This window comes from Excalfactoria chinensis, chromosome 26 (genome assembly GCF_039878825.1).
Source record: "Excalfactoria chinensis isolate bCotChi1 chromosome 26, bCotChi1.hap2, whole genome shotgun sequence".
NCBI classification, from domain to species: Eukaryota; Metazoa; Chordata; class Aves; order Galliformes; family Phasianidae; genus Excalfactoria; species Excalfactoria chinensis.
Window position 1 is genome coordinate 1,674,172 of NC_092850.1, and position 26,601 is coordinate 1,700,772.

The window sequence follows — 26,601 nt, forward strand, 5'->3', positions numbered from 1 at the left end:
CACATGATTTCCCCCCTCCCCTCCCCCCCCCCTTTTTTTTTTATATATATATTTTTTAATGTCAGTTATAGTAAAATATTTTTTACAGAGCCCAAAAAAGTCAAAATAGTGCAAAACATCTCACTGTCATGCATCCAGGGGAGCCCCCGCTACGGGGCAGGTACAGACACACAGGGACGGAGCAGAGTGGTGGGGTGTCCATCACATGCCAAACAGGATGGGGGAGGAAGGGGGCACATAGGGGGGATTGGGAAGGGGGGGGGGGCAGGGCTGAGCCCCCTTGGGAGCAGCAGTTAGAAAAGGGGTGTAAACATTGAACAGAAAGAGTGGACACCTAAACCCTTTGGTCCCAGGCAAACCCTATAGAAAGGAGATGGAGAGGTGGGGGGGGGGGTACCCTGTCCTTGGGGGTAGGGGAGGTGAGAGGTATATATTGAGTTGGGGGGGGCTTCTGGCTGTGGGTGAGACCCTGTGCTCCTGCCCACCCCCCTCCTCCAGACACACACACACCACTGATCACACAAATGGTGGTTAATGGGGAATAGGGGAGGGGTCCTTGGGCTTGGAGGGGGGGGAAGAGTTTTTCTTGTGCCAAGGAGGTCCCGTGGGCACTGCTGTGGAGGTGGGTGCCCCCAGCCCATGGGACGTGAGTGCCCCTCACCCCCACCCTGGCACCTCGGGTGGGACATGGGGCAGGGAAGACAGGAATGGGGCTGGGGGCTGCTCCCTGTCCTCCAGCCCCAGTGATGCCGCCGCCAGCTGGGGGGGCCCCCAGCCCCCATAGCCCTTCGGGGTGCGGGGCGCAGCTGCCCCATCTATGTACAGCTCTATCTACATATGTACAAGGGATGGGAACAAGGGGCCGTCACCTGGCCCCCCCAGCCCAGAGCTTTCCGTACATCCCTCAATGAGGTGGGGGGCCAGGTGGGGTCTTTGGGGTCCCTCCATCTCCACAGGGGCGGCTCTGCCCCATTGCCCAGTTTGGGGCGCAGCCCTATAGCCCCGTGGCTGTGGGATGGTGACTCTCTGTGCTCTCTCACGGCCAAAGGAGAAATGGGGTGCGGGGGGGGAGCCGGCGCTGCACCCCACATCCCCCTCCCCATAGGCAGGAGCCACCTCTCTTACGTGGCCTCTCTTATGGCTTATACGTGGCTGGGGGATGCCGTGGGGCTGCAGGTGGGGGGGGTGGGGGGGGCGAGGGGGTGGGATTTAAGTGCTGCCCTCCTCAGCCGAGCGCGTGTCGGACTTGAGCTTGACGAACTCCTTGGCCACCTCGTCGTTGTTGCGCTGCGACAGGATGCGCAGCACCGTCAGCCCCGTGTCGTCCATGTGGATGCGGCGGCCGAGCGGCAGCCAACAGGCGCAGCCCCCCCGCTGCAGGAGGTCGCGCAGCTGCAGCACGGCGATGCCCACCGTGCGGTCCTCGCGGGCGAAGCAATAATCCTTCACACACACCTGCAGCTCGTAGCACTCGGGGCCCGTCTCTGTCCCCAGCGTGCTGCGGGTTGGGGGGGAGACGGGCAGCGTTGGCACCGGGGGGGGCTCAGGGACAACGTTGTGTCCCCCATAAGCTGTATTTGTTCCCCGGTTCCTGTTGGTGGCAGCGTTCCCGTGTCCCAGGTTCCCATGTTCCTGTGTCCCAGGTCCCCAGACTCCTGAGCTCCCCACCACCCCCATGTCCTCCCGTCCCCATTGACCCCATGTCTCCACTGTCCCCAAACTCCAGCATCCCCCCCATCCCACCCTCAGCGTCCCACATCCTCAGCACCCCTATGTCTCCTTCTGTCCCCAGTGTCTCACGTCCCAAGCACCCCCACCTCCCCATTGTCCCCATGTCCTCAATGTGCCCTTGTCCCAGCATCCCCAGCCCCCCCCCAGCCCCGCAGGTGCCACTCACAACTGGAAGCTCTCGTTGTATTTGGGGGCCCAGCTGTTGTTCTTGGACTTGGTGGCAAATTTCCTCTTCTTGTCACTCAGGTGGGGGCCGATGATGTTGACCTCGATGAAGGGCCGGAAGATGCCCGACGTCTGCCACTTCAGGTCATTGGCGGCCACCACTGCGCCATGAGGACATGCGAGGTTGGTGGGGTGTCAACACCCCCAGCCCCCCCCCCCCCGACCCCTCCCATGCCCACCTTTCACAGTGACTTTGTGTTCGCTGGTGCCGGGGTGGGTGAAGAGCTCCACGTGGATGGACACCTCCCCAACGGGGTCCTCCACACCGGATCCTGCGTGGCCGAGGGGGCAGATGAGTGCCAGCCCTTGGCCTTGTCCCCTCTTGTCCCCTCTTGTCCCCTGCCCGCCTCCGAGCCCACTGCAGTGGGGCAGGCGACGAGGGGACAGCGGGGGGTTCAGCACCGCGGACAGCGGCGTTTGCCCCAATGTGACCCCATGGGGAGATGGGGGGCAGCCACCATTGGGGACAGCTGGGGCTGGCAGCAGGGACACTGCTGTCCCCTCCCCGTCAGGGGGTCCCAAACCCCTTCCCCTCCTCATCCAAAAGTGCCTGGGGGGGATGGAGCGGGACCCCCACGTCAGGGGATGTGGTAATGACAGTCTCATTGTGCTCCTGTGCCACCACCAAAGTTATGGGGCTGCCCCACAGCTGGGGGGACTCCGTGACCTGCGAACCCCACCCCACCCCGAGCGGTGCATGCACCCATGGGTGAAGGAGGGTGGGGGGCAATGCAGGCTCCGGGCATTCAACGGGAGGAGGACGTCCCCATGTGTTCCAGCATGGCGTGAGGGGGGGGCACAACCATGTGTCCCCCATCCGGCACCCCGTCCCCGTGGGCAGTGCCATGCTGAGCCAGAATGGAGTGATGGAGGGGGGGGGTCTGAGTGCAGGACGCCAAGCAGGGGGTGCAGACCCCTCCCCACCTCCCCCCCCAGAAATAAAGCCTGAAGGTGTGCGAGAGGCCAAGCAGGGCCCATAGGGGAGGCTGTGCTCATTCCTCGAGGTGGTAATGGTCCTCATGGCAATAGGGTGGGGGGACATGGGTTGTGTGTGCCCCCCCGCAGCAGCACCGGGCTGCCCTGAGCTCACACCCCACCCCCAGGCTGTGGGGATGAGGAAGGGGTCAATGCCCCCAAACTCCCCCCGGTTCAGCCCAAAGCGGCCCTGTGAGGCTGAGGGGGGCACATCTGGGGGGAGAGGCAGGGGGTGCTGGGGGGAGTGAGCGGTGCACGTACCCTTCTCAGGATAAATCTCTTCACTAAGGGTAAACCTAACACCTTTTCCACCATGGACTATTGGGGAGGAGAGAGAGAAAGGGACGGAGACACAGCACAGAGCGACGGAGAGAGGAGGGAGACAGCGTGTGTGGGGAGGGGGGGGACAGCAAAAAGAGGGGAGGGGAGGGAACAGAAAGAGAGAGAAAGAGAGATCAGCGCTGGAGGACGACACTGCGGCAACACGGAGCACCCAGGGGGGACGGGGGGACCCACAGGACAGACGGACGGACGGACGCCCCGCTGTGGGGAGGGGGACGCACGGACAGACCTGGCGCTGGGGGCACTGAGCTCCCCACGGCCCCATTCATCCACACGGCAGGGACAGCCCACACCATCCTCACACCCACAGCCCTACGGATCCCCGCGCTCCAGCCCCGCTGGTGGTTATGGGGTGGGGGGGGGGACGTGTGGGGCGGGGAGGGTCGTACCTTGTGCTGTCTGTGTCTGCACGAAGGTTTTGATGAGCAGGTCGGTGGCCTGTGTGTACAGGGACAGCGCGTAGCGCAGCGACTGCAGGTCGGGGCTCTTCTCCAGGAAGGTTTTCTTCAGCCCCACACCACCAGCGTGGAAGTATTGCTGGGGGGGGACAAGGTGTGGGGCAGGGGGGGCTGAGTGTGGCGTTCCCATGGGGACAGCCCCCATCCGCCCCACAGCGTCCTCACCTTGATGGTGTCCAGCGCCAGCTCCACCACTGCGCACTGCTTGGGGGTCAGGCTCTTGGCTTCCTCCCGCACCATGTGGTCCTGGAGGGGGGAACAGAGGCTCAGCGTGGGGACGTGTGGGGCCAGCACCTCACCCCATAGTGAAAGGGAACCTCAGCGCCCACCTTCAGCTTGGAGAGCTGCCCCAGCTCCTTGGCCGCGTTGAAGATCATCTGCGTGCCCTGCAGAGAGTGGAGAGAAGGGGATGGCGAGAGTGAGTGGGTGGGTTGTGGGGTGGGGGGGTTGGGGGGGTGAACTGCCTGGGAGCTCCCGGCCCCCAGACTCAGAGGGGCTCCTTTGAGCCCTTTGGGTATCCCCAGGAGCCGAGCGCTCATGGCACAGCAATGGGGCTTGGGCACAGCAGGGCAGGGTGGCACTTTGGCACCAGTGACCCCAGATCCCTGCTCTGTGCCCCCCGAGAGTGTGGCAAGGGGACAACGTCTGGGGACGGCGCTGTCGCCTGGCAGTCCCCCTGTGCCCCATAGTTCACTTGGTTCCCCCCCAACCCCACCATTCGGCCCCAGGGGGTTCCAGACCCCGGGACACCCCCAGGGGACACCACAGGTGGGTGTCAGCGGTCCCCACAGTGCCCCACATTGTGCCACCTCCACGATGGGGACACAAAGCACGACCCCAAGGAGCGCAGCCCCACAGCATGGGGTCACCCCACAGAAGCTGAGCTCTGGCTCCATTCCAGTGTGTAATGGGGCAGACTGGGGCAGAGCCATGACCACCGGCTCCCCCCCAGCACCAGCAGTTCCATTCCCCACCCAGGCAACGAGAAACCCCACAAACCACCCCATACCTTTATTTCCTACTGCCCCCATTAACCCACTCCTGCCTCATTAACCCTTCTCTTGCTGTCCCTGTCCCCCCCATAGGGACGCAGCTGTCACTCAAACGGAGCCCAGTGGGACACGGTACAGAGCGGGACCCCCCCCACCCCACAGCAGATGGGGCAAGGACAGGAGGAGACGAGCTGTGTCCTTACTTCAGTGTGACTGGGCAGCTTCACCCTGCTCTGGAAAAGAAGAGCAAGGGACAGTTACTGGGGGACCCAGTGGTGAGCGTGCCAGGTCTTAGCCCTATGGGGTGGGCTCGGTGCCCCCCACCTACGGGGCTGGGGGATGGAAGAATGCACAGAGGCAATGAGGGGCAGGAGATGCTGTCCTTTATGGGTCACAGCATAGAGACGTCGAGGGCAGGAGCTGTGGTGGTGTCAGCACGGCTCTTTGTGGCACCCGGTTTTGGGGTATGTGAGCAGCACAGGATAGGGGCAGGAACCCCATGGATGGGGTCTGCTTGGACAACGGGGTGGTCTGGGGCTCAGCGAGTTCTGCTGGGGGTGAGGTCAGAGATCCACGGGATCCCTGCAGCGCCCTGAACCCACCAAGCCCTACACCCAGCAATGGGGTGCGTTTGTGCCCCCCTGATCCTGCACCCGGTGGGATGCTGAGCCACGTGCCCCACACCTGACGCCCCACAGACCCACCCGTGGGATAAACATCGCACAACCCTCCCTTCCCCCCCCAGACCAAACACAGACGTGGGGCAGTGCCCCATCCCGCACAGCTCCGGGACAACACGGCACAGAGCCACACCACACCACGCCACATCCAGACAGCACAAGAGGAAGCACGGACAAACCCGGTGACAACGGGGCCACCGGGGCGACCACGGGGCGAGGACACACACGGAGCCCACGGGCTATTTACCTTCTCTGTCCCTTTGCCATGTTTTCTCAAGAGCGTGCCCTGTAGAAGCAATGTCAGAGGGTGAGCATTTGGGGACAGCGTGGGATGGGACATGGAAGGGATGCGGGTAAGGTGAGGGCGTCACTGAGCTCCTAAAGGATGGCTGGGGGTGATGGGATGATGGGGGAGGGACCTCAGGGGACTCAGTGGGATGCTGGGTCAGTCGGTCCCCACTGGGATGTTGGATGTTGCACCAATGGGGAACTGGTGCCCACGCTGCGATGCTGGACCCATTGGGTTGGTCCCTGTTGGGATGCTGAGTCGATGAAGGACTGGTGCTGGTGACTGTGGGATACCAGGCTAAGAGAGGGCTGGTCCCCATAGGATGGTGGGTTAGCAGGGAACTGGACCCACTGGGATGCTGGGCTGATGAGCAACTGTGCCCTGCTGAGATGCTGGCTTAGCGGGACAACGGTCTCTATGGGATGCTGGATGTTGTGCCAACAGAGAACTGATCCCAGAGTTGGGATACTGGACCTGTGGGGGACCGGTCCCTGCTGGGAGGATGGGCTGATGAGCAACTGGTCCCCACTGGGCCCACAGGAGACTGGTCCCTGCTGGGATGCTGAGTCACAGAGGGCCGGGTCCCCATGGGATATCAGGCTCATAGAGGACCAGCCCCATGCATTGCTGGGTCAGTGGGACACTGGTCTCTATAGGATGCTGGCCTGATGAGCAACTGGTCCCAGTGGGAATGCTGGACTCATAGAGGACTGATTCCTGCTGGGATGCTGGGTCAGTGGAGGAATGGTCCCCATGGCAGACTGGGCCAGCTGGTCCCCACTGCCATGCTGGATATTGCACAAATGGAGAACTGGTCCACCACGATGGGATGCTGAAGCTACGGGTCCTCAATGGGATGCTGGGTCAGCAGGGGGCTGATTCCTACTGGGATGCTGGGCCTGTAGAGGGCTGGTCCCCATGGGAAGCCACAGGACCACGCGGGGGGTTGTGAGCAGAATGTGGGAGGAGGGGTCTGGGGAACATCTGAATGAGGAGGGAGCATCAGAGGGGCCGGTTGTGTGGGGAGCCTGCGGGGGTGGGGATGAGCAGCATGGCTGGGTCAAGCAGGGCTACCAGGAAGGGCTGTGATCGGGGGGGAAACTGAGGTACGGAGCGATGAGGGAACAGGGGGGCTTTGTGTCCTACAGGGATGGCCCCAGACAGCACAGAAGAGGACGGAAGGAAACCATTGGGTCCAAGCCGTGCAAGAGACCAGAGCAGCGCTGATCCCATATCCTGCCCAGCGCAGAGCCCTGTGCCTCCTGCCAACCTCCTGCCAGCACCTCGTGTCCCAGCTGCTCCTCACTGCAGGCAGGGAATGCCTCTGCCCTCAGCCCCCACCGTGCCCACAGCCCAGCCAGGACCCTAAGGGGAAACTGAGGCACACGGGGTGCAGAGCAGCCGGTGTCCCCGTCCCACCCCAAAACAGAGCGACATGACAGGGTCAGCTTGGCTGCCCCCAAAGCCGCGGCGCTGCCCGCTGCCATCCCCTCTCCAGGCTGAGTCCAAATCCAGGCGCCCCAAATCTGCCCAACCCCAAATCCCCACCGGGTCGGTGCCAAGCGGGCAGTGAGGGGACGCAGAGCACGGGCAGCCACGTGGGACGGGAACCGGCGAGGCCAGGACCGACACACAGCGGACAGACAGACAGACAGACACAGAGCCGCCGTACTTACAATCATCTGCCATTGAGAGGCGAGCGGAGCAAGTGGAGAGAACAACCACGACGTGAGTGTCCCCATGGGATGTGACGCGGTGCCCGGTGCCAGACCCCTGCCCATCGCATTATGGTCCTCCCGTCCCCATCCCACTCACTCCCACCTTCCCTGCTGCAGTGGGGATGCAGCCCGAGGGGACCCAGAGCCGTAGGGTTCAGCCTCAGCCCCACACTTCCAGGGCTGGCAAACATCGTCCAGAGGGGCTTCAAACTGTCTGCACGTCCCTGTCACCACCCCATGGCACAGCAGGCACTGCCACTGCCCCATGGCAGAGCTACATGTGCTGGGCTGGGTAGGGCCCATCGTGGGGACAAGGAGCAGGATGGGGGCAGAGCCAGCGGCAGACACAGCACACAGAGCCCCACAGCCCTGCACGGGTGGCTCCAGGTGAGAGCCCGATCCCAGCAATGTGACAGTGACAAAACTCTGGGCTCACACAACTGGGGGACATTCCCAGCCCTGCCCAAGGGTCCCACGTTGCTGTATGTGGGGAGGACAGACGCAGCACTGCAACATGGAGACTGCAGAAATTCCCTCTCCATGCAAGAACCATTGCTGGGCTTCACACCCATCCCCGTGTCACCCCATCCCTGTGTCACCCCATCCCTGTGTCACCCCATCCAAACGGTGCCAGCCCCTTGGCAAGGCCCCCTCCATCCCAGCATTTCCACATTCATTTTCCCAGGACATGGCATGGAGGGAAGGATGGGAGGACATGCTGGATGCCTCCTGATGCCACCATGGCAAGAAGGTGGTATTCCAACAACAGGGAACCAGAACCAACAGTCCTGGGATTAAGAGTCCCAAATTCTTCCAATTGAGCTAACCAGGCTTGAACACCAACACCAACTTTAACTCACTCCAGCTACCCAAAACCTAAGACTAAGCAGAACCCTTAACTTCAGTCCCAACTCTAACTCTATCCCAAACCCAAATCCTAATCCCTAAATCTAATCCCTAATCCCAACCCTAACTCTACCCCCAACCCTAATGCTGGATCCCAACTCTAACCCTAATCCCAATGCTATCCCTCACCCCAGTCCCAACCCTAACCCCTGCCCCTAACCTTACATCTCAGGTGGCCATTCCTTCCTCTGTCCTTTCCCCAACCATCAGCTGGGGACACACCTGGGGAGGCCACCAACTCCTGTGTCCTATCACAGATCCAGCAGTGCCCTGCGTGGCCGCAGCTCCGTGTCCCCATCCCATCCCATCCCATCCCATCCCATCCCATCCCATCCCACCCCATCACTCACCGTCTGGTCGGTGAGCGGCGGCAGCACAATGGTTTTCTCCATGGTGTTCATCACCAGCTTCCACAGCTCCTTCAGCACTCGCTTCAGCACCGTCTTCTCGCAGATCTTGGCGAAGAGCGTCAGGCTGCAGGGTGGGAATGGGGTTGACATCCCTGCCTGGCAGTCCAGTGCCACCCCATGAACAGCCAACACAACCCTATTGGCTTTCCGTGCTTCAAAGTTGGGGATACGGGTTCTGGAGGTCATGGCTGAAGTCCCAGCATGGAATCTCAGTGTCACCTCATGGCCAACCCAACCCTACTGGTCCTCCATGCTGGGGACATGGGGGTCCCACTCACTTGCTGTCCAGGAGGTCCATGATGGCTGCAGGACGTTGTCAGCATCCTGTGCCACGCTGCTGCAGGTGCTGGCGGGGACATTACCGGTGCCCTTCACCTGGCTCAGGATGTCCCCCATCTGCTTGACACATTCCTCAATGTGGGGCTGGAAGCTGAGGATGGCAGTGACCAGAGGGGTCAGTGCTCCCCCATAGGACCCCCAGCAGGGCCACGATCACCAGACCCCACGCCCCCTCACCTGGTGGCAAACACTCGGCTCAGCTCATCCAGGACGTTGTTGAGCTTCACCTGCAGCTCTTTAGGATGTCACTGGCTTCTGTGTCCAGCTTGGGGGGTCAATTTGGGGCAGACATCAGATCCCCTAGCCAACGTTGGGGTCTCTCTGTGTGCCCCACATTCACCCCTGGGCAAGGTCCGGTGTGGTGCCATGGGGTGACTCATGCAGGAATGAGGAACCGGGGACCACTCCATGGAGAAAAGCTCCATCCCCTCCCTGTGCCCCCCGCCCTGAGACCCCCACTACGCACCTCCTTCCCCCCCATGGCTTCGAACATCTTCTCCAGCTGGACACGGAGTTGCTGGATGTTGTTCATCAGGATGCAGGCTGTAGGGGCAGAATTTGGGGTCAGCACCGGTGCTCATGGCTGCAACACCCCATGGAGCCCCCCTCAAGGTCACTGCAGCCCCATGACACCGAGATACATTTTGGGGACCTCCATCAGACAACAAGACTGAGAACGTGGGTCATTGGGACCACAGTGAAGGGACAACTGACAGCCACTGTTTGGGACAGCACGAGCAGAAGGGAGGTACATCACCACTTTCTCCTTCTCCTTGGAGCAGTAGGAGGCAAAATCCTTGGAGATGATCTCGGCGTATTGCAGCAGCACGTTGCTGATGGTCTGCACCCAGAGGAGGGAGGGGGAGAAGGAGATGTGAGCCCCACAGTGGCAGTGGAACCCCACGAGCATGGGGCAGTTAGGGAAGGAGTTGTGGTGGGGAAATGCCAAGCAGCACAGTAGGGTTGGGGTCCTGAGGATATGAGACCCCTTCCAGGTGCCCACCTTGGCGAACCTCCGCATGTAGTGCCCGACGATCTGCGGGTCGGGGCACTCGAGTTTCTTGATGATCTCAAAGCTCTGGTTGAGCTGGGAGAAAACATCCACCACGGAGCAGGAGAAGAGCGCGTGCTCCGACGTCTGCTGGAACTGGGGGGGGAGAGTGGGGGGCATTGGGGTGAGAGCTCCCGGCCCCATGAGCACACACCAGGATCACATCCCGTGCCCATTGACTTACCCCGTCCTTCTTATCGCGCTCCAACGCCCCATGCAGGAAATCCCGCGACACCTCCTCGTTCTCATCCAACCATTGGATAACAAAGGGCTCAAACCATCTGCAACGGGTGCACGGTGAGCACAGCCAGCACAGGGGCTCAGATCCATCCTTTCCCCCCTCCCCCCCCCAAGGGGCTGCACTCACGCGGGGTACTCGGGGACTCGGCTCTTGAAGGAGGGCAGCTCGGTGACGTACTCGTTGTACAGCCACTTCACCTTGAAGTGCAGGTTCATGTAGTCGGCGCTCTTGCACAGGCGGTGCTTGTCGTGCTCTGCGTGGGGAAGATGAGAGCAGGGCGGTCTCATCCAGCCCCAAATCTTCGGGAGTTGTGTGTGTGGGGGGTGTTGGGTGACTCCATAAATGAAGGGGAGATGGGAGGGCTTCTTGGGGGTGTTGAGGATGGGTTCAAGGGGATGGCCGTGCTGTTGGAGGTGCCACTCACCCTCCATCGCGTACTTCATGTCCTGGGCAAAGAGGTTCCACATCACCTCGGCACTGATCTTCCCCACGTTCAGCTCCTGGGGGAACCTGGGGTGGGGTGGGAAGGACCCCACAAAGGCTTGGAGAGGTGAACTCCAACCTCTGTCCATCACATGCAGCTTGGAGAGCCAACCCCAACCTTCACCCCACGTGCCTCAGCTTTCCCCTTGGTAGAACGGGTGTTGCACCCCACGTCCAAACTCAACCTGGTTGGCACCACGTGATCCTGAGTGTCCCTCTTCCTATTAATCAGTGATCAATGGTTACTCACTGGTTCAGGCAGGGTGTGTAGGAGTTCTTGTCCTCCTCAATAATGGACACGATCAGGGTGATGAGCTTGGACCAGAAATCCAGGTTTTTGATGCTGGGCCCCTGCTCCTCGGGGGGCACCTCACCATTCTTGTTCTGGAGCAACAGGGATGCAGTGGAGGCTTTGGTTACCCACTGGTCACCCATTGGCCCCATTGGGTTCACCTCCATGGTGGAGCACAGGGGGAGCATCGCTGGGAGAAGGGAAGAAGGGCTGGATTTGGGGCAGCAGTGGGTCCCACGCACCGGGTCGGTCTGGTACTCGCGGCTGTAGAGCTCATGGCAGTTGTTGAAGATGTATTCGTAGGTGGAGTTGAGGCACGCCTTCACGCAGTCCTTCACCACCTGGCTGGCTCGAGGTGGGCTCTGCAGCTCCTGGACCTGTGTGGGATGGTGGTAGGGCTGCAGCAGGGCCAGCAGCCCCCACCCCAAAGCTGCCAGATGTGGAAGGAGCAAATACCTTCATCCGGAAAAAGGTGATGCTGGTCAGCAAGTCCACAGTGGACTTGAGGTCCTGCAGCCGCTCAGGGCTGCTGGCAGGGAAGTTGTTCTGCCAGGGGGGAGAGGAGAGTCACACGCTGGGGGGTGAGAGCAGACCCCATTGCCCAGGTGGGGAAACTGAGGCACAGCAGCTCCTTACCCGGTACATGGAGAGGTCGATGCGCAGCGAGTTGTGCAGCTGGTCGAGGAGTTTGACGAAACGTTCCTTCTGCAGAGAGACGCCCCGGGGTCGGGTGAACGTGGGGATGGAGGTGGGGGCCGCCCCCTCCCCGCTGCACCCCTACCCCAGCCCTCTCATTTCTGTCCTACTGTCCTGTCATCCTTCCGTCCTGACGTCCCGCTGGCCCTCCCACCTCCACCAGCCCTGTGGTTGGGGCAGCCCACGCTCTCTGGGGCTCGCTGGAAGCTCCTGGTGGCTCCAAGGCACACATGGTCCTGGCAGGGTGCAGATGGGGACCGCTCGGTGCCAGATGCACTCCTGCATCCCTTCAGCTCTCTCTATGTGCTGGAGCAGGATGGGATACCCCTGCCTTCCCTGGGCTTGGAGCAGAGCATGGAACGTGTTGTAGGATTGCTCCTCCCTGTGGTTCAGCCCCAAAGAGAGCAGAAAAAAAGAGTGTGGGGAGAGCAGTGTGGGGTGCTGCGTTTCCAGCTTTGAGGTTGAGCTGTTCCAAGACAAATCAAGGGGGATCCCAGGAGTCAAATGCTCCTGGGGCTCCTTGGGGTCTGTCCAGGCTGCATGGGTGGAACACCATGGGCTGATGGGTTCCTTTGGGGATGAGTGGCTCTAGGGCATAAATTCATCTCCCAGCTATGGGGTGAAGGGATGCCAATCCACACCGGGCTGCAAATACGGCATCTGAGCTGGAGGTAAAGCAACTGCTTTGCCCCAAATGGAGAAGCACTTTGGGTGCCTCTATGCTGGGAGGGTTGGACACCCCCCTGTCGGCCGCACCAGGGCCGGGCTGTCCTGCAAACCTTCGGAGCCGCGCTCGGTCCCCGGCACCCAACGGCTGCAGCGCGCTTAAATCGGACCCGCCAGGTGCTCGGGGATAAAGCGGCACGGCCGGGCACTTTAGGACCCAACCTTTAGGCTCTCTAAAAAAAGAGAAAGAAACAAAGTTTTTAAAACCCTCCACGTTAAGACAAAAAAGGTGGTTTTTCTTTTTCTCTCGTGTGGTCTCCTCCTGCCGCACGGCTCTCGCTACCCTTTGCCCTAACCGAGGCTGGGCTCTGACCCCATAGCGCCCGCATAGGAGGACGCAGGGCTAGCTGGGGTGGGAGCACAGCCCCCTCCTCACCCATGTCCCCGTGGGTGCACCCCATCCCCGGAGCAAACTCAGTGTGGCACCCATGGGTGCTGTCTCAGCTGGGTGAGTTTGCAGCGGTTTGGGATGGCACCCGGTGCGCGTGGGGCCGTGCAAAGCTCCCATCTGGCACTGGTGTTGTGAACTGCATTGCCACCCCTGTGAAGGCACTTCAACCCAACCAGAGCAACCCAACGTTGTGAGCAAATTTTGACTTTCTCCAGCAGAAAATTTCCATCCCATAACACAAAAGAGGGATGAATTTTGGTGCCGAAACCCCACTGCCCTATGCCATCGGGTGGGGAGCTGCCTTGCACGGCCCCATTCGCCCCCTTTTTGCCCCCCACCCCCTCCCCAAAGAAGAGAGAAGAAGAAGGAAGGAGTGTTTACGCACCATCGGACTTACCCCGAAATTGGAAGCGGCAAAGCGGTCGGAGGCGGAGACGTTGGTGGAGGCGGTGGTGTGGGCATAGTAAGCATTGATGTTGGCTAGGAGGGTGCTCATCACTGCAGGCACCCCCGGGCACATGTATTTGGAGGAGAGGCAAGCAAAGTGCCTGGGGGAAGAAGTGAGAGATGTACTGCTTGTTTGGGGGGCACACATTGGGAATGGGGGCTTTGGGGTATGTGGGGATGTGTGCACACAGGCACCAAAGGGCAGCATGATGCAGGGTTGCAAAGGACTCACGTCATGGCCTGGTAGATGGATTCCACCCCGTAGCGCATGGCAAACTCATCCACGATCTCCTGCGCCGTCTCATCGAAGTAAACCTTCCAGGCATCGTCCCCTTTGGCGTCGGGGATCTTCACCACGCCGTTGTTTTGTAAGTCCGTCACGAAGTGGAAAAGGTTCTGGGGGCGCAAATGAGGGTCCTGTTAGCACCCCGGGGTTGGGGGCAGCACGGTGTGGGTGATGGGGTCCACGTGGTGCTCACCTCGTGCAGACACGTGTATTGCACGTGATACGGGGCCACCTTCTCCTCGCCCTTGATCTCCACGCTGATGTGCAGCCGGATGGCTCCCGACACGGCCGACTTGTCCGTCCGCTTGTCTAAGGGGGCACAGAGAGGGTGAGGCCCCCAGAGCAGCCCCCAAAGCCACCCCATTGCAGAGGGTCCAGGGCACAATGGGATCTGTGCCTCAGTTTCCCTGCGATCCCAATAGGAAATGATGCTTTTGGCAGCACCCCCCGCACCTTCACAGCAGGGTGAGGGTTCCGTCCCCAGCGCAGCACTCACCCAGGTTGTACCAGACGTCCATCTCCCCGCTCAGCGTCCGCACCTCGATGATGGTTTGGCCCAGGAAGTCGTCGGACTCCCTCTTGAAGCGCTGCTTGACGCGGGACTTGATGTCATCATCCTCGTCCCAGACACGGACTTTGATGCGGTCGGAGGAGTTATGGCACTCACTGCAGGGAGGGGGGGGGGACCAGGATGAGGGGAGAAATGTGCCTCAGTTTGCCCAAACCCAGGGACAGCCGCGGCTCCCATGGACCCAAACAGCTCCCTGCCACCCCCCCACCCAACTTACAAATGGAAGTTCTCCTCCCAGACCGGGTTGAGGTTGCCATAGATGGTTTTAGTCCTTTTTTTTGTCTTCCCAACCTGGACAGTCACATAGGGGTCACTGGATCCCGTCTTATCCTTTGCTTGCAGGCCCTGGGCACAAACCACTGCAGCAAGGCACAGCACAGTGCGGCACATCAACCCATCCACACCAACCACACGTGGCACAGAGGAGAGAACAAACAAAGAGCAAAGTCAGTGCTGCAATCATGCCGAGGTCCCCATGCTGAGCACCCAACAGCATCCCCCAAATCCGCCCTGCAGGACGAGGAGCTGGGACACACGGTGTCCTCGTGCACAGGGATGGTGACACCTCCAAGGACTGGAGCTGTTGTATCCCCACTCTCACCCCAAATGCTGTAGCTTAGAGGGGATGCAGTTAGGGGAGGCAAGAGCTGTGCCCACAGGGATGTCCCACGATGGGAGCAGCGGGGATGCAGTGTCCCCATGGGGGGGTGATGTACCCGTGATGCTGATCTTGGCCGACCACTTGGAGGTGCCATCCAGGACGCTCTGCTTCACCGCCTTCATCTGCTGCGTGTGGGTGGTTTTGGTGACCCCAAACACCTCCTGGATCAGCTCGAAGATCTCCGGCTTGTTGCGCTCGCGGATCTTCATGCGGTCTTTCAGCACCATGATGATGTTCTGCGTGCGGTCCTCAGCTCCGTGCTTGGAGCTCTTCTCTGCTGCCCCTGGGGGAGGAAAGCGACAGGTGGCACGGAGGGCACAGATCATAGAACCATCACAGACTCATAGAACAGCTTAGGTTGGAGAGGACATTAAAGCCCATCCAGATCTACCCCCTGCTGCGGGCTGGGTGCTCCCCACCACATATGGGGCAGGGGGGCAGATGGCAGCTTACTCTGCAGGCAGTCGGCGTTGAGCAGGTCCTGGCACTTCTCGTGGCACTTGACACCGCACTCGGCGCAGCGCATGCCCTGCCGGGCGATGCCCCACAGCAGCCCCTCACACTCGTAGCAGTAGGTGGGGGTGGTGGCCGTCCACACCTCGAAGTTGTGGGGTGTGGTGCAGGAGATGGGGTAGACTAAGGCTTGCAGGGTCTTCTTGTAAACATGATTTTTCTGGGCGAGGGGGTAGGAGAGAAGGTGAAGAGCTCGTGCAAATGGCACCGTTCCCGAGTTAGAGTGGTGGCCACGTAGGCACTGCCACCCCAACCCCATTGACAGCATCCCCACTGCTTCCCTTCCCTCCCCATTGACTGCATCCCCGCTGCTGCCACCTCCCAGCACCTACCAGCTCCTCATTGTTCAAGGTGCTGGAGGCCAACGCAGATGTGATTCCCGCTTTCCTGGACTGGACCAAGGACTGTAGAAAAGAAGCAGAGTTACCATTCCAGCACAGCCCCTCTCCATAAATCCAAGACCCCTTGAGACCCCCAGCAGGGCACTCACCATCGCCTGCGGGCAGCCAGGGTGAGCAGGGAACAAAAATCCATCATTAGAAGCTCCGTCACAGCGTAACCCCAACCCCAAACCTGCCACCAGTTGATCCCCACCCACGTTGCCCACCCCACTCAACATCCCCAAACCCCAGCACTGACACAGCACAGCAGAAGCATCAGCGGCCGCCCCAAGCGGGCAGGGGACAGGGACAGTGCGGGGGGACAGCAGGGTGGGATGGGGCATGGCTGGGGGTGGCATGGGGATGCCCTGGGAGGGCACAAAGTGTGGGGAGAGGTGGTGAAGGGCAGCTAATGGTGGGCACAAAGGGCTCTTGCTTGCTGAAACTGGTGTCGGTTGTCACTGGAGAAGTGACAGTGTGGGGACGCTGCGTGACATAGGGGTTGGGTTGAGGTCCCAGTGAAGGGATGGCACAGCCCATGGTGACAAGGGGGACAGGAGCACGGGGTCCATAAAGGCAGCGCTATGGCACCCGTAGCACCACCTGAGCTATGGGGTGGTGGGACAGGAGGGGACGGGGGACACATCTATGCTACGTGACACGGGCCAAGATGAGGACACTGGATGCCTCAGAGTGGGGACCCTGCAGCTCCGTTAAAGGGAAGCACCCTTGGGTGGGCAGCGCCGTCCTCCTGGTCCAGGCCACCCCAAATCCACGTGCGACCCCAAACCCCCCCCAGCCCACCAGGAGCAGAGGTCCGGCCGCCCCCAAGGGCGCTCTCCCTTTAACCCCTTCATCCCGCGCTCACCAGATCGCTGACTAGAGGGAGAGATTTGCGTCCGGGCTTAATGTCGGGCATGCTGTTAATGCAGCGCAGAAACCTTACAGCCGCCCCCCTACAGCCAAGGGGACGGCCAAGCCAGGTTGGAGGAGAGAGAACAGAGAACACAAGCCATGTTAGAGGCGGCAGCGGGGCGCGGGCGGCGCGGTCCAGCGGGAGCGAAGCCGGCGGCTGTAGGGCGCAAGGTGTTAAAGGAGGAACCTCACCAAATCGCTAACTAAAGGGATGGGCTTTCGCTTGCGAATATCCGGCATGCTGTCTATAATGATCAGCCCGCCACCAGGCCTGCAAGAGAGAGGACAGTCAGCAGGGGAACGGGGAAACTGAGGCAGGGAGGAAGCCCCGTGCTGCTGGGAGCAGCGCATCCGCTGGGCACTGTGGGCTGAGGGATGCAGCTGGGACGAGGCGGCTTTCCCCGTTGTGCTCAGGTGTTTTCCTTTATTGCTGCAGTGGGAAATGCGGTGAAAAGAAGCCCTTGGGGTCGGGTTCAGGTTTTTACTGCTTGGGGGACCCCGGGGCTTGGGGAGCCCCACTCAGGACCACGTAGCAGGAGGGATGAGGGAGTTCTGTGTCCCTGACCCACTCACCTCCTCGCCGTCCCCTCGGTGGTGGATCTTGGGGACACGGAGCAGTGCCTGGGGACATCTCCAAAGCACTGAGTGACCAGCATCCAGCCCCAGGTTCTTCCATCCAACCCCACACAGCCCCAAAACACTATATCCAAACCCAAAACCAGGTATCCAACCTGGTGATCTGCCATCCAACCTGAAAGCCTGCCATCCAGACCCAAAATCCAGCCCCAGCCCATGGGGGCCAGTCCCCTACAGCTCCTCCCAGCCCCCCAGCATGCCGACACCGCTGCCATGGGGGCAGCCCCACATTCCATAGGTACTCACCCGCCCTTGAACCAAAGCGATTTGGCTTCTCCATCGCCTTCCCCACGAGCCTGAAAAACACGGGGTGGGCGTCACAGACGTGGCACTCATCACCCGGGTGGTGGGCAAGAGCCTGGTCCTGAAAGCACGGGGCTACCAAATGCCATCAAGCAACCTCTGTGTGCAGGGGAAGGGGAACCAACCGGCCCCAAAAGCTCAGTGTAGGATTCGGGTGGGATGGATGCACTGTGCAGAAGTGCAGGTTTGAGGAGCATCACTGGGAAGGAGCAGCGGATCCAGGGGAGAATGCGGGGATTGGGGTGTGTGTAGGGACCCCCGAAGGATTTCTGGGGGGAAAAAGGGAGGAAAAAGCCAATTGTTCCTCCCTTGTAGGGCGGTCCCTGCACACGTGGGCACACGGGGAAGGCACACACGGTTCCATTGGACATGCTTACCTACAGCCCTCCCCTGCGGGAAGGGGAGATGCGGGCACAAGGGCCATGATGGTGGAGAACTGAAAAGTGAAGCGGTGGGGAGGGGGATCGCAGCCCCGGGGGGGTGAATCCAGAGCCAAAACAAAAAGAAAAGATGGAGGATGGAGTCTAAAAACAGAACAAAAAAGTGTCAGCGCAATGCAGGGATGGGGTGACGGGGTGGCACTGGCATGCAGCACGCATGATGACGGTCCTTAGCGGTCCATGCCCCTTATGGGGCCATCAGTGGGGTCCCCACTGCCCCCCGGGGTGTGGGTGTTTGTGGGGTGGGCAGTGGGGTGCTCACCTCCTGCAGCTGCAGGCAGACCTTGTTGAAGGCTCGCAGCCAGTTGGCTTTGGCTCGTGCTTTGGGGTCCTGCACCTCTGCTTCCACCGGCTCCCTGCGGGGACATGGAGCAGTCACTGCCTGCACAATGATGGGGTTTGGGCATGGGGGGGTGTGGGGATCCCAATGGGTTCTGAGGAAATGTGACCATGGGAAATGCTGCTTTTTGGATCTGCAAAGGCAGAGGGTCCAAAGCAAAGGATGAGGCCCCTCTCCCTTGAGGAACCCTGACTTGGCACCCAGTGGAATCATGGGGTCATAGAAACATGCAGTCAGAGAGTCGTAGAATAATGGAATCACAGAGCAGTCATAGAGTCCTAGAATTAAAGTCATGAAGTCGTGGGATCGTGGTGTCATAGAGTCACAGAATCACAGAACCACAGAATCATGTGATTATAGAATCACAGAATGGCTTGGGTTCGAAGGGACGTTAAATATCATCCAGTTCCGAGCCCATCTGCTGAGCCAGGCTGTCCTTCAAGCATTTCCCACCAGGCTGGAGCCAGGAGCACCTGCCCAGGGATGACTTCCAGTTCTTTTCCTCCTCTCTTACAAAATCCAGATGGGGAAGAAAAGGAGAGGAACGTTTTGAACACTTTGAACCTGCCAGGATCCCGCAGAGCCCGCTGTGACGTGGCAGTGGGAACGGAGCCCAAATGGGTTCAGGAGACCCTGCAGGACCTCAGCTCTGTTTGTGGGCATCCTCAGCATGGGGCAACCACGGGGCTGCCCGCGGGATGGGCACTGCAGGCAGACCTGAACCGAGGGCCACCACCGAGCTGCGTCACGGTCCAGAGCATCCCCAGCCACAAATCCCCCTCCTACCTCTCATCCTGTTTTGGGGGCTCAGCTTCGGGTACTGGCTCCTGCACGGGAGCTTCATCTTTCTGCACCTCCGGGGTCTCCTGTGGGGCAGATGTTTCCTGCTCCTCCTTCCTCTCCTCCTTCCTCTCTTCCTTCCTCTCCTCTTTCTTCTCCTCTTTCCTTTCCTGCTGCTGCGGCTTCACCTGCGGGACCTGCTGCTGCTGCTGTGGTTTCTGTGCTGTGGGATAGGTGTCACGCTCAGCGGCTTCGTAGGCATCCGGCTCCCGCAGCTCTTCCTCCTCCTCCTCCTCCTCCTCTTCCTCCTTGGGGTAATCCTCCTCATTCTCACTATAGTCCTCATTGAACTCTTCCTCCTCCTCCTCCTCCAGGTAAAGGTCATCGTCCTCGTCCTCCTCCCAGCGTGGTGAGTCCTTGCGGTAGCTGACGGAGCTGTGGCAGGAGTGGTAGGAGTCGCCGTCCCGCTCGTCCAGCTCTGAGTCCCGCAGGCTCTCGTTCTCAAAGTCCTCGCTCAGCTGGGAGCTGCCTTGGCTCAGCTCGGCCGACGAGGCGTAGCGGCTGCTCCCCGTGGGGCTGTGGGGTGAGGGGACAAGGACAGGGTTCCCGTGGGTCCGTGCCGTGGCACCGCCTGCCCCGAGTCCCCTCAATCCCAAGGGGGTGGTTGGGGCTGGCGTGGAGGGGGGTCCCACCGGGACGTGGTCCTGGATGGGCACTGGGCTCCTTGTACCGGCAGACGAAGACACAGACCTCAGTTTGGTTGCTGGGGCTGCCTGGACCTTCCTGACTGTCCCCTCAGCTTGTCCCTGCCGTGGGTTGGGGCGCAGCGTGGCCATGTGGCACACGCAGCCAGATCCATCCTCCAAATCTGGCCCCTAACCCCATTCGCAATGGTCTGGTTCTCCTGCACCCGCCATAGGCACCCCAAATCCAGACACCACCACTCTGAGTGCAGCTCCAAGTTCACTCCTGTCTCTGGACGTCTCACCAGGAGCACCCCTTCCCCAAGGGCACTCCCCCTCCCAGTGCACCCCCCTTTCTGCGGACACCCCCTCCCTATGGACACCCTTCTCCAACGGCACCTCCTCTCTCAGAGTATCCTCTTTCCATGGGCACCCCCTCTCCAAGGGCATCCCCTTTGTATGGACCAATCATTCCCTTGCTCTGGGGACCCCCCTTTGCTCTTTCTATGGGGCCAGAGCCTTCTCACCTCCCCCTCCCCGCTGCCCCCCAACCAGCACCCTACTCTCACTGCTACCTGCACCCATGGGCGCAGTTGGTCAGAGGGACTCCTTGCACCCCGAGGGCTCCTGGGGGTGGGGTGTCCCGGTTGCCACGTGGCTCTGGGGACTCACATAAGCACACATGCAGACAGGACAGGGACAGGGACACGCCATAGGAAGAGGCCGACACCACGTCTCCAGCCAGGGCTCGGTGTGGGCGAGGGGGGCACGGAGAGGGAATGGGGGAAGCAGGGAATGGGGCGCCGGGAGGGGCTGCTGGGGACACCCAGGGGTGCAGGCATCATCCAGGCTCCTTGGGGGGGGGGGATTGGGGTGGGGAGTGCAGGAGACACGGCTCGTGCCTGGCCTGATCCTGACCCTTGGGGTCTCAAAAGGCTGCAGGGGGAGCTCTGGTGCGCACGTGGCGTTGGGATCCCCGCGTCACCACGATGGGGAGCAAGTGGCAGGTTCACCAACACCGCCAGCTCCGGGAAGAGCAGCAAAAAGGGGCAGAACCCAAAAGAAAACCCTCCGAACTTCCTCACTCCGCTCCGGCTCTGCGGGGCGAAGCCTCCCTTGCCGGGACTGGTGTTGGCCTCACCGCGGCTGCAAGGAGCGACCACAGCACTCAGCGAGGACGGCACACGGCACACGATGCGGTAACGACCCACCTATCCGATAGGTCTAGGGACCGCCTGCTCTCAAGGGAAGGCTGGCGGCTGGTCCGCCTGCTGGACGCGGAGACGGACTCAGCGTCGCTGCGCCCGTTTGGGGCAGAATCTACGCTACCGTAGCGTCTGCCGGGGAGGAGAGGAAGAGGATGGTCAGAGAAGCCCCAGCACCGCCCGGCACCGCGCTGTCAGCTGGGGAGGTTGCCTTGGAGGCTCCGCCATGGGGACGGGCTGGCACCGTGTGCTGTGACCGCAGGGCTCGGCCCCTCTTGGTGTTTGGGGTCGGAGGTGGCGACAGATGGGGGGGGGGGTTGGAGCCCAAAGAGCTTGAAAACTCCTCCATCCATCTCCAGCAATGAGGAGAGGCTCAGGGCTGGCACCCTCCTCTTCCTCACCTCTCCACCAAGTGTGATTTCCCCGCTGCCACCCCGCTGAGCTCAGGGTGGGTGCCAGGGGGGTGGGGAGGGGGCTGCTGGCTACCAGGGCTACCTGATGGGCCGCTGGTCGGAGTAGTCCATCTCGTAGCTCTGCATGGAGTCGGTGTAGGAGTCGCGGGAGCTCTGCTGCTGGTGCCTCATGGGGTATTGGTGCACCGAGGCGTTGGGCTGCGAGGTGGTGTAGTAGGGTGGGGGGATGCTGTTGCTGGTCTCGCTGCGGTAATCGCTGTCCCGGTCATCCACCGTGCTGTCGGGATCATCGTCTGCAAGGGGATGCCATGAGCGGGGATGGGGACACCCCAAAACCACCCCCAGTGAGTCCCCGTATGTGGGGGGGGGTGTGGGGATACTCACTCTGCTGCTCTCCCCAGCCGAAATAATTCCAGTTGCCTACAAAGAAAAGGGGTGGGGGGGGGTCAGCACCAGGAGCTGCTCCCACCAGGTGTGGTGGCACCAAGGCGGGTTGGGGACAGAGCCTGGGAGCAGCCCGTGCACTTACAGCACTGCGAGCCGTGCACGGGCAGAGGCTTCTCCTGCTCCTCCTGGAAGGCATACTGGAGAGGGGGGACAAGGACATGAGGGCTGGCTGCAGCCCCCCACAGCCCTGCCCAACCCCTTTGCTGGGACCCCCCCCCCCTTACATCATCCTGGTCCCGCATGGCGTTGAGCTGCTCCAGCTTCTTGGCCCAATACCTCGCCTCCTCCTCGGGGATGTCTGGAAGGACAGAGACCCCCATAAGTGCACAGAACACCCCCGGGGCAGGACGGGCCCCGCAGGGAGTGGGGTTGGGGTGAGGACGGGGCACCCACCCAACGGCAGCTCAAAGCGGGTGTCCAGGAGGATGCGGTGGAAGGTGGGGTCCTTGGTGCCTGAAATCTCATTGTCGGTCATAATGACCTGAGAGTCGAGAGTCAGCCATTCCCCAGGACCCTCCTGTGGGAAAAGGGGGCTCAGGGGGGGGCACTGGGACACCCCCAGCACACGAGCGAGCCAAGAGTCCCACTGTGGGGTGTCACTGCAAAGCCTGTGAGCACCTCGAATCAAGGAGTGCCACCTCCATGCAGGGATGGGGGAGCCAGCGGGGGGATATTCCCGTGTCCCTTGGGGTGTATCTGGGGGGGAGGGGGGGTCCTACCTCATTGGACTGCCGGATGGTGCGCAACGGGATCCACACCGTCCCCACCATGGTGTCCCAAATCAGGCCCTTGTTCCACACCTCCACTGTCAGGCCCAGGTCCAGGCGGTTGATCTCGCTATGGGATGGGGGAGACATTGGGGTCATCTGCCCCTCTGTCCCCCAGGGTGCAGCTGGGGCTGGGGTCAGAGGGAGCAGCAAGGGTGGATGGACCTCAGGGATGAAGGGAGCAGTGGGGTGGGGGGATCCCAGGGTCCCTATGGGGATGGTGCAGGGAGCAGCAGGAGTGGGGGGACCACGAGGTCCCTACAGGGTATACAGTGGGGTGGGGGTCCCTGTTGCACTCACAACATGAAGTCCTGCTCCCAGGCAGGCAGGTTGCCCCGCACCGCGATGGTGGTACTTTTGACATTCTGCACCTTCAGCGTCACGTAGGTGTTGAACTTCTCTGCAGGAGCACAGCACAGGGTGAAGGGACCCCCCCTGTACCCCCCCCCAACCCACACACCCCCTGTGACCCCCCCACAGTCCTACCCAGGGAACCCCTATCTCTGTCCCTTCCACCCCACACAATCCTGGTGATGCCCCCCGAGTAAGATTGAGTCAGGGGTCCCTTGCCCTCCCCCCCCCCACGATGCCCACTCACCTTGAGGCCCGTCGAATTTGGCCTTTTTAACTGCAGGAACAGAGAGAGAGAATGAGGGGATCAGCTCAGGTGGGGGCTGAGGATCCCCCCAGGGTACAGTGGGGGGACCCCAGGTCTGACCTCTCCCACCAATAAACCCCCTCACCCAAAATAACCCAAGACAGGCGATAACAACCCAAAATGAGCAGCTTTCCCCTGTTCACAGCACATCAACCCCTTCCAAGTTTGGGTCCACGTGGGGAAATGGACCCATTTGGAGGATGGGGTGGACGCAACAGTAGAAGGGCAGTGCAGCCCCCCCCCTCCAGCATCCTCGGTGCATCCCTTGAACTGGGGCTGGTCCCGCAGGGGGAACCCCATGGCCATTTTGGGGTGGTTTGGGGTGATTGGGTGACCGCATTGGGGTGGAGGAGGCAGCAGCGTCCCATGGGTCCAACGTGGGGTCCCCATCGGTGTCCCCAGAGCTGCCAGAAGGGGATGAGCTGGGCAGGGATGACACAGCACCCGCAGAACAGGGGAATGACGCCGGTGTCAGTGATGGGGGGGGGGGGGGAATTGGAATCAACGTGACCGAGGAGGGATGAAAATAGCCCTGGCGATAGCAAAAGGGAATTGGATGTCGGTGACGTGCCGGCACCGCAGGGGACAGGAGACAGGGGACACGTGTCTGAGGGGACGTGGCACAGGGAGGCAGCGGATGTGGCACGACGTGGCACACACAGCCTGGAAGGGGGGTGGGGGGGGAAGGGGACACTACTATGGAAATGATGGGATCCCCGTTGGGATCTCACTGAGATGCTGCATCCACGGCCTGGACCATCCGCTGCCTCTGAACCGGGAGAGCAGAGGAAGGAAAAGCTCCAAAAATACCCGATGGGAGCAAAGCATCAGCGGGGAGCACGTGGCTCCGCTGGCTGCCATCAGCGCCGGGGAGGGGAGGTGTCCCGCTGCCACCATCTGCGGCTGCACGGTCCCCCCCCACGTGTCCCCAAAGACTCTCCGGGGGGCTGAGCTTGGGGGGTGCGGCTTGGGCACCATTTGGGCCCAGTGCTGTGTGTGGGGGGGGGGGGGGTGGAGGGGCCCTGAGTGGGAGATGGGGACCCCCAGAGCGGGGTCAGCCTTTTGGGGGTGTTTGGCAGTGGGGAAACTGAGACAGGAGGGAGGGAGAGGGTGGGCAACAGGATGGACACCAGGATGGGCCTGTCTGTCTGTCCATCCCTCTGTCCATCTACCCATTCAGCTTTCTGCCCGTGTATCCACCCACCCACACAGCCCTCCCTCCATCCCTCCATCCCTCCATCCCTCCATCCATCCATCCCTCCATCCATCCATCTGTCCGTCCATCCATCCACCCATCCCTCATCCCACCCATTCACTCACTGTCAGCCCATCCATCCCCCCGTCCCTCTGTCCATCCACCCCCTTCCCACCCCCCATCTCCCTGCTCATGTCTACCCCCCTGCCGTCCGTCTGTCTGTCTGTCTCCCCATCCTCCTGTCTATCTTTCCATCTGTGGACACCACCCTGCTCCCCTTTGGTGGCTGTCACCAGGTCACCCCCCCCCCCAACCCTTGGGTGCTGCTGTGGGTGATTCAGTCCCTTGGGAAAGGCAAGGGACCCCTGGTGGGGGGGGGGGGGGGGGGCACAGCCATGTGGGGACGTGGCACTTCCACCCCCGTGGCCCCAGAAATAGGGTGACACGAATTGCAGTGCGGGGGATGCCACTTGTCACCCTCCTCCTCCCAGATGTCACCACCCTGATTGGAACTGGGAGGGAATCCCAGACTCTGTGTGTCGTCGTGTCCCCCCCCCCCACAACCCTTCACTCCCAGTTCCTCCCAGTTTGGGTGAGTGACATCCCAATTAGGCCCCCAGCAGCACCTGACCCTAACCACCACCACCACCCCCCCCCCCAGCATCACTGGGCTCGTTGCCCACTCTGCAGTGGTGCGAGGGGAATGAGGGGAATGAGGGGCTGGGGGGGGGGGGTCGCTGGCTTTGGGGGTAGATAAAGGGATGTGAGGATGGATGGGGGCTGCTTGGGGTGGGGATGTTTAGGGGGGGTGGGGATAAGTGGGAGGTTGGGGGGTGTGGGGCTGGGAACGTGGGGAAGGGTTAATTGGGAGAGTGTAATTAGTGCAATTAGGGACTGGGGATGGGGGCGTCGTTGGGGTGTTTGGAGGATGCTTGGGGAAAGATGGGGGGATTTGGGGATGGATGGGGCGGGGAGGGATGGGAGTGTTGGAATGGGAGAGAGGATAATGGGGGGGTGGGGGTGGGGAATGGGGGGGGGTCCGTGTGTGCGGTGTGGGGGTGGTTGGGGATGGATACGGGGTGGGTGGGGGTGGGGATATGAGGCTTGAGGGGTGGAAATAGTGGGGGAGCCGTTAGATCTGGGGATACCCACGGCGATGGGGCTATTTTGGGGCGGGGGGGGTGGTGGTGCACACCTATAGGATTGCATTTAGGGCTCAATTCCCCCTCCCTTCCCGGCACCGACACACAGAACCGAACCGCAGCACCCCCACATCGCACCAGGGCGCGGCCCCCCCCAACCCCCCCCATCCCCTCCCGTCTCCCCCCCCCCCTTTAAGTCCCTCTCCATTCACAACCCCCCTCATTTTTATGAATGGAGCAGCTCTTCCCCCCCCCCCCCCACGGGAAAAAAAACCACCGATCTCCTCCACCCGGCGGGAGGTGCTGCTGCTGGTGAGGGGTTCCTCTACCAGGGGGGGCCCAGCGGGTCTCCTTGCCGTGTGTGTGTGCCTGCATCCCCCCTCCCCCCCCCCCCCATTTTGCCATACCTCCGACGCAGAGCAGCGACATGATCTCCCCACGGCTCCGCACGGAGCGCGTCCCGCCCCGGCGCTATGGGGCGGCCATTTCCTTCAGCACCACGGACAGCGCCCGTGACGTCAGTGCCCCCCCCCCCCCCCCATCCCCACCGCCCGCCCCCGGGGCTTAAAGAGACCGAAATTGGGGGGGGGGGGGATACAGGGTGGAGGGGGATTATTCTGTTCTTCTGTTCTTTTTTGGTGTTCGTTTTGTTTTTAAGGGGGGGGGGGAGTCTTGGCTCGGAGATCTGTGGCATTGGGGGGGGTTATATAGAGGTGAGGTGCTGTTGGGGGGGTCTGTATGGAAACGGGGGTCCTGCCTGTATAGTGCAAGGGGAGGGGATTCTGTTCTGCCCACATTATTTGGGGGGGGGGGGGGGGGATGTCTGCCCGTATAATAGCAGGTTTAGTCAGTCCATATATGACATAAGGAGGGG

At 61.4% G+C, this 26,601-nt stretch overlaps 1 protein-coding gene across 1 annotated transcript; it reads right to left on the reverse strand.

Moving 5' to 3' along the window:
- Window positions 1-45: 45 nt before the first annotated feature.
- Window positions 46-26,259, reverse strand: LOC140262789 (protein unc-13 homolog A-like). The gene is given in 46 exon segments (XM_072357360.1): window positions 46-1,498; window positions 1,898-2,057; window positions 2,136-2,228; window positions 3,663-3,810; window positions 3,897-3,977; window positions 4,061-4,117; window positions 4,927-4,956; window positions 5,651-5,689; window positions 7,369-7,374; window positions 8,667-8,790; window positions 9,005-9,026; window positions 9,029-9,156; window positions 9,243-9,306; window positions 9,309-9,330; window positions 9,532-9,608; window positions 9,801-9,906; window positions 10,069-10,212; window positions 10,301-10,397; window positions 10,484-10,610; window positions 10,782-10,867; window positions 11,091-11,224; window positions 11,375-11,509; window positions 11,589-11,678; window positions 11,769-11,837; window positions 13,343-13,493; window positions 13,625-13,788; window positions 13,872-13,987; window positions 14,175-14,344; window positions 14,467-14,608; window positions 14,966-15,193; window positions 15,364-15,583; window positions 15,756-15,827; window positions 15,914-15,919; window positions 16,911-16,989; window positions 17,601-17,650; window positions 18,360-18,453; window positions 19,224-19,793; window positions 21,601-21,811; window positions 21,903-21,938; window positions 22,048-22,102; window positions 22,190-22,263; window positions 22,359-22,482; window positions 22,685-22,802; window positions 23,033-23,132; window positions 23,331-23,360; window positions 26,135-26,259. Coding segments are annotated over 46 exon segments (5,160 nt in total). The 5' UTR covers window positions 26,157-26,259; the 3' UTR covers window positions 46-1,209.
- Window positions 26,260-26,601: the final 342 nt, after the last annotated feature.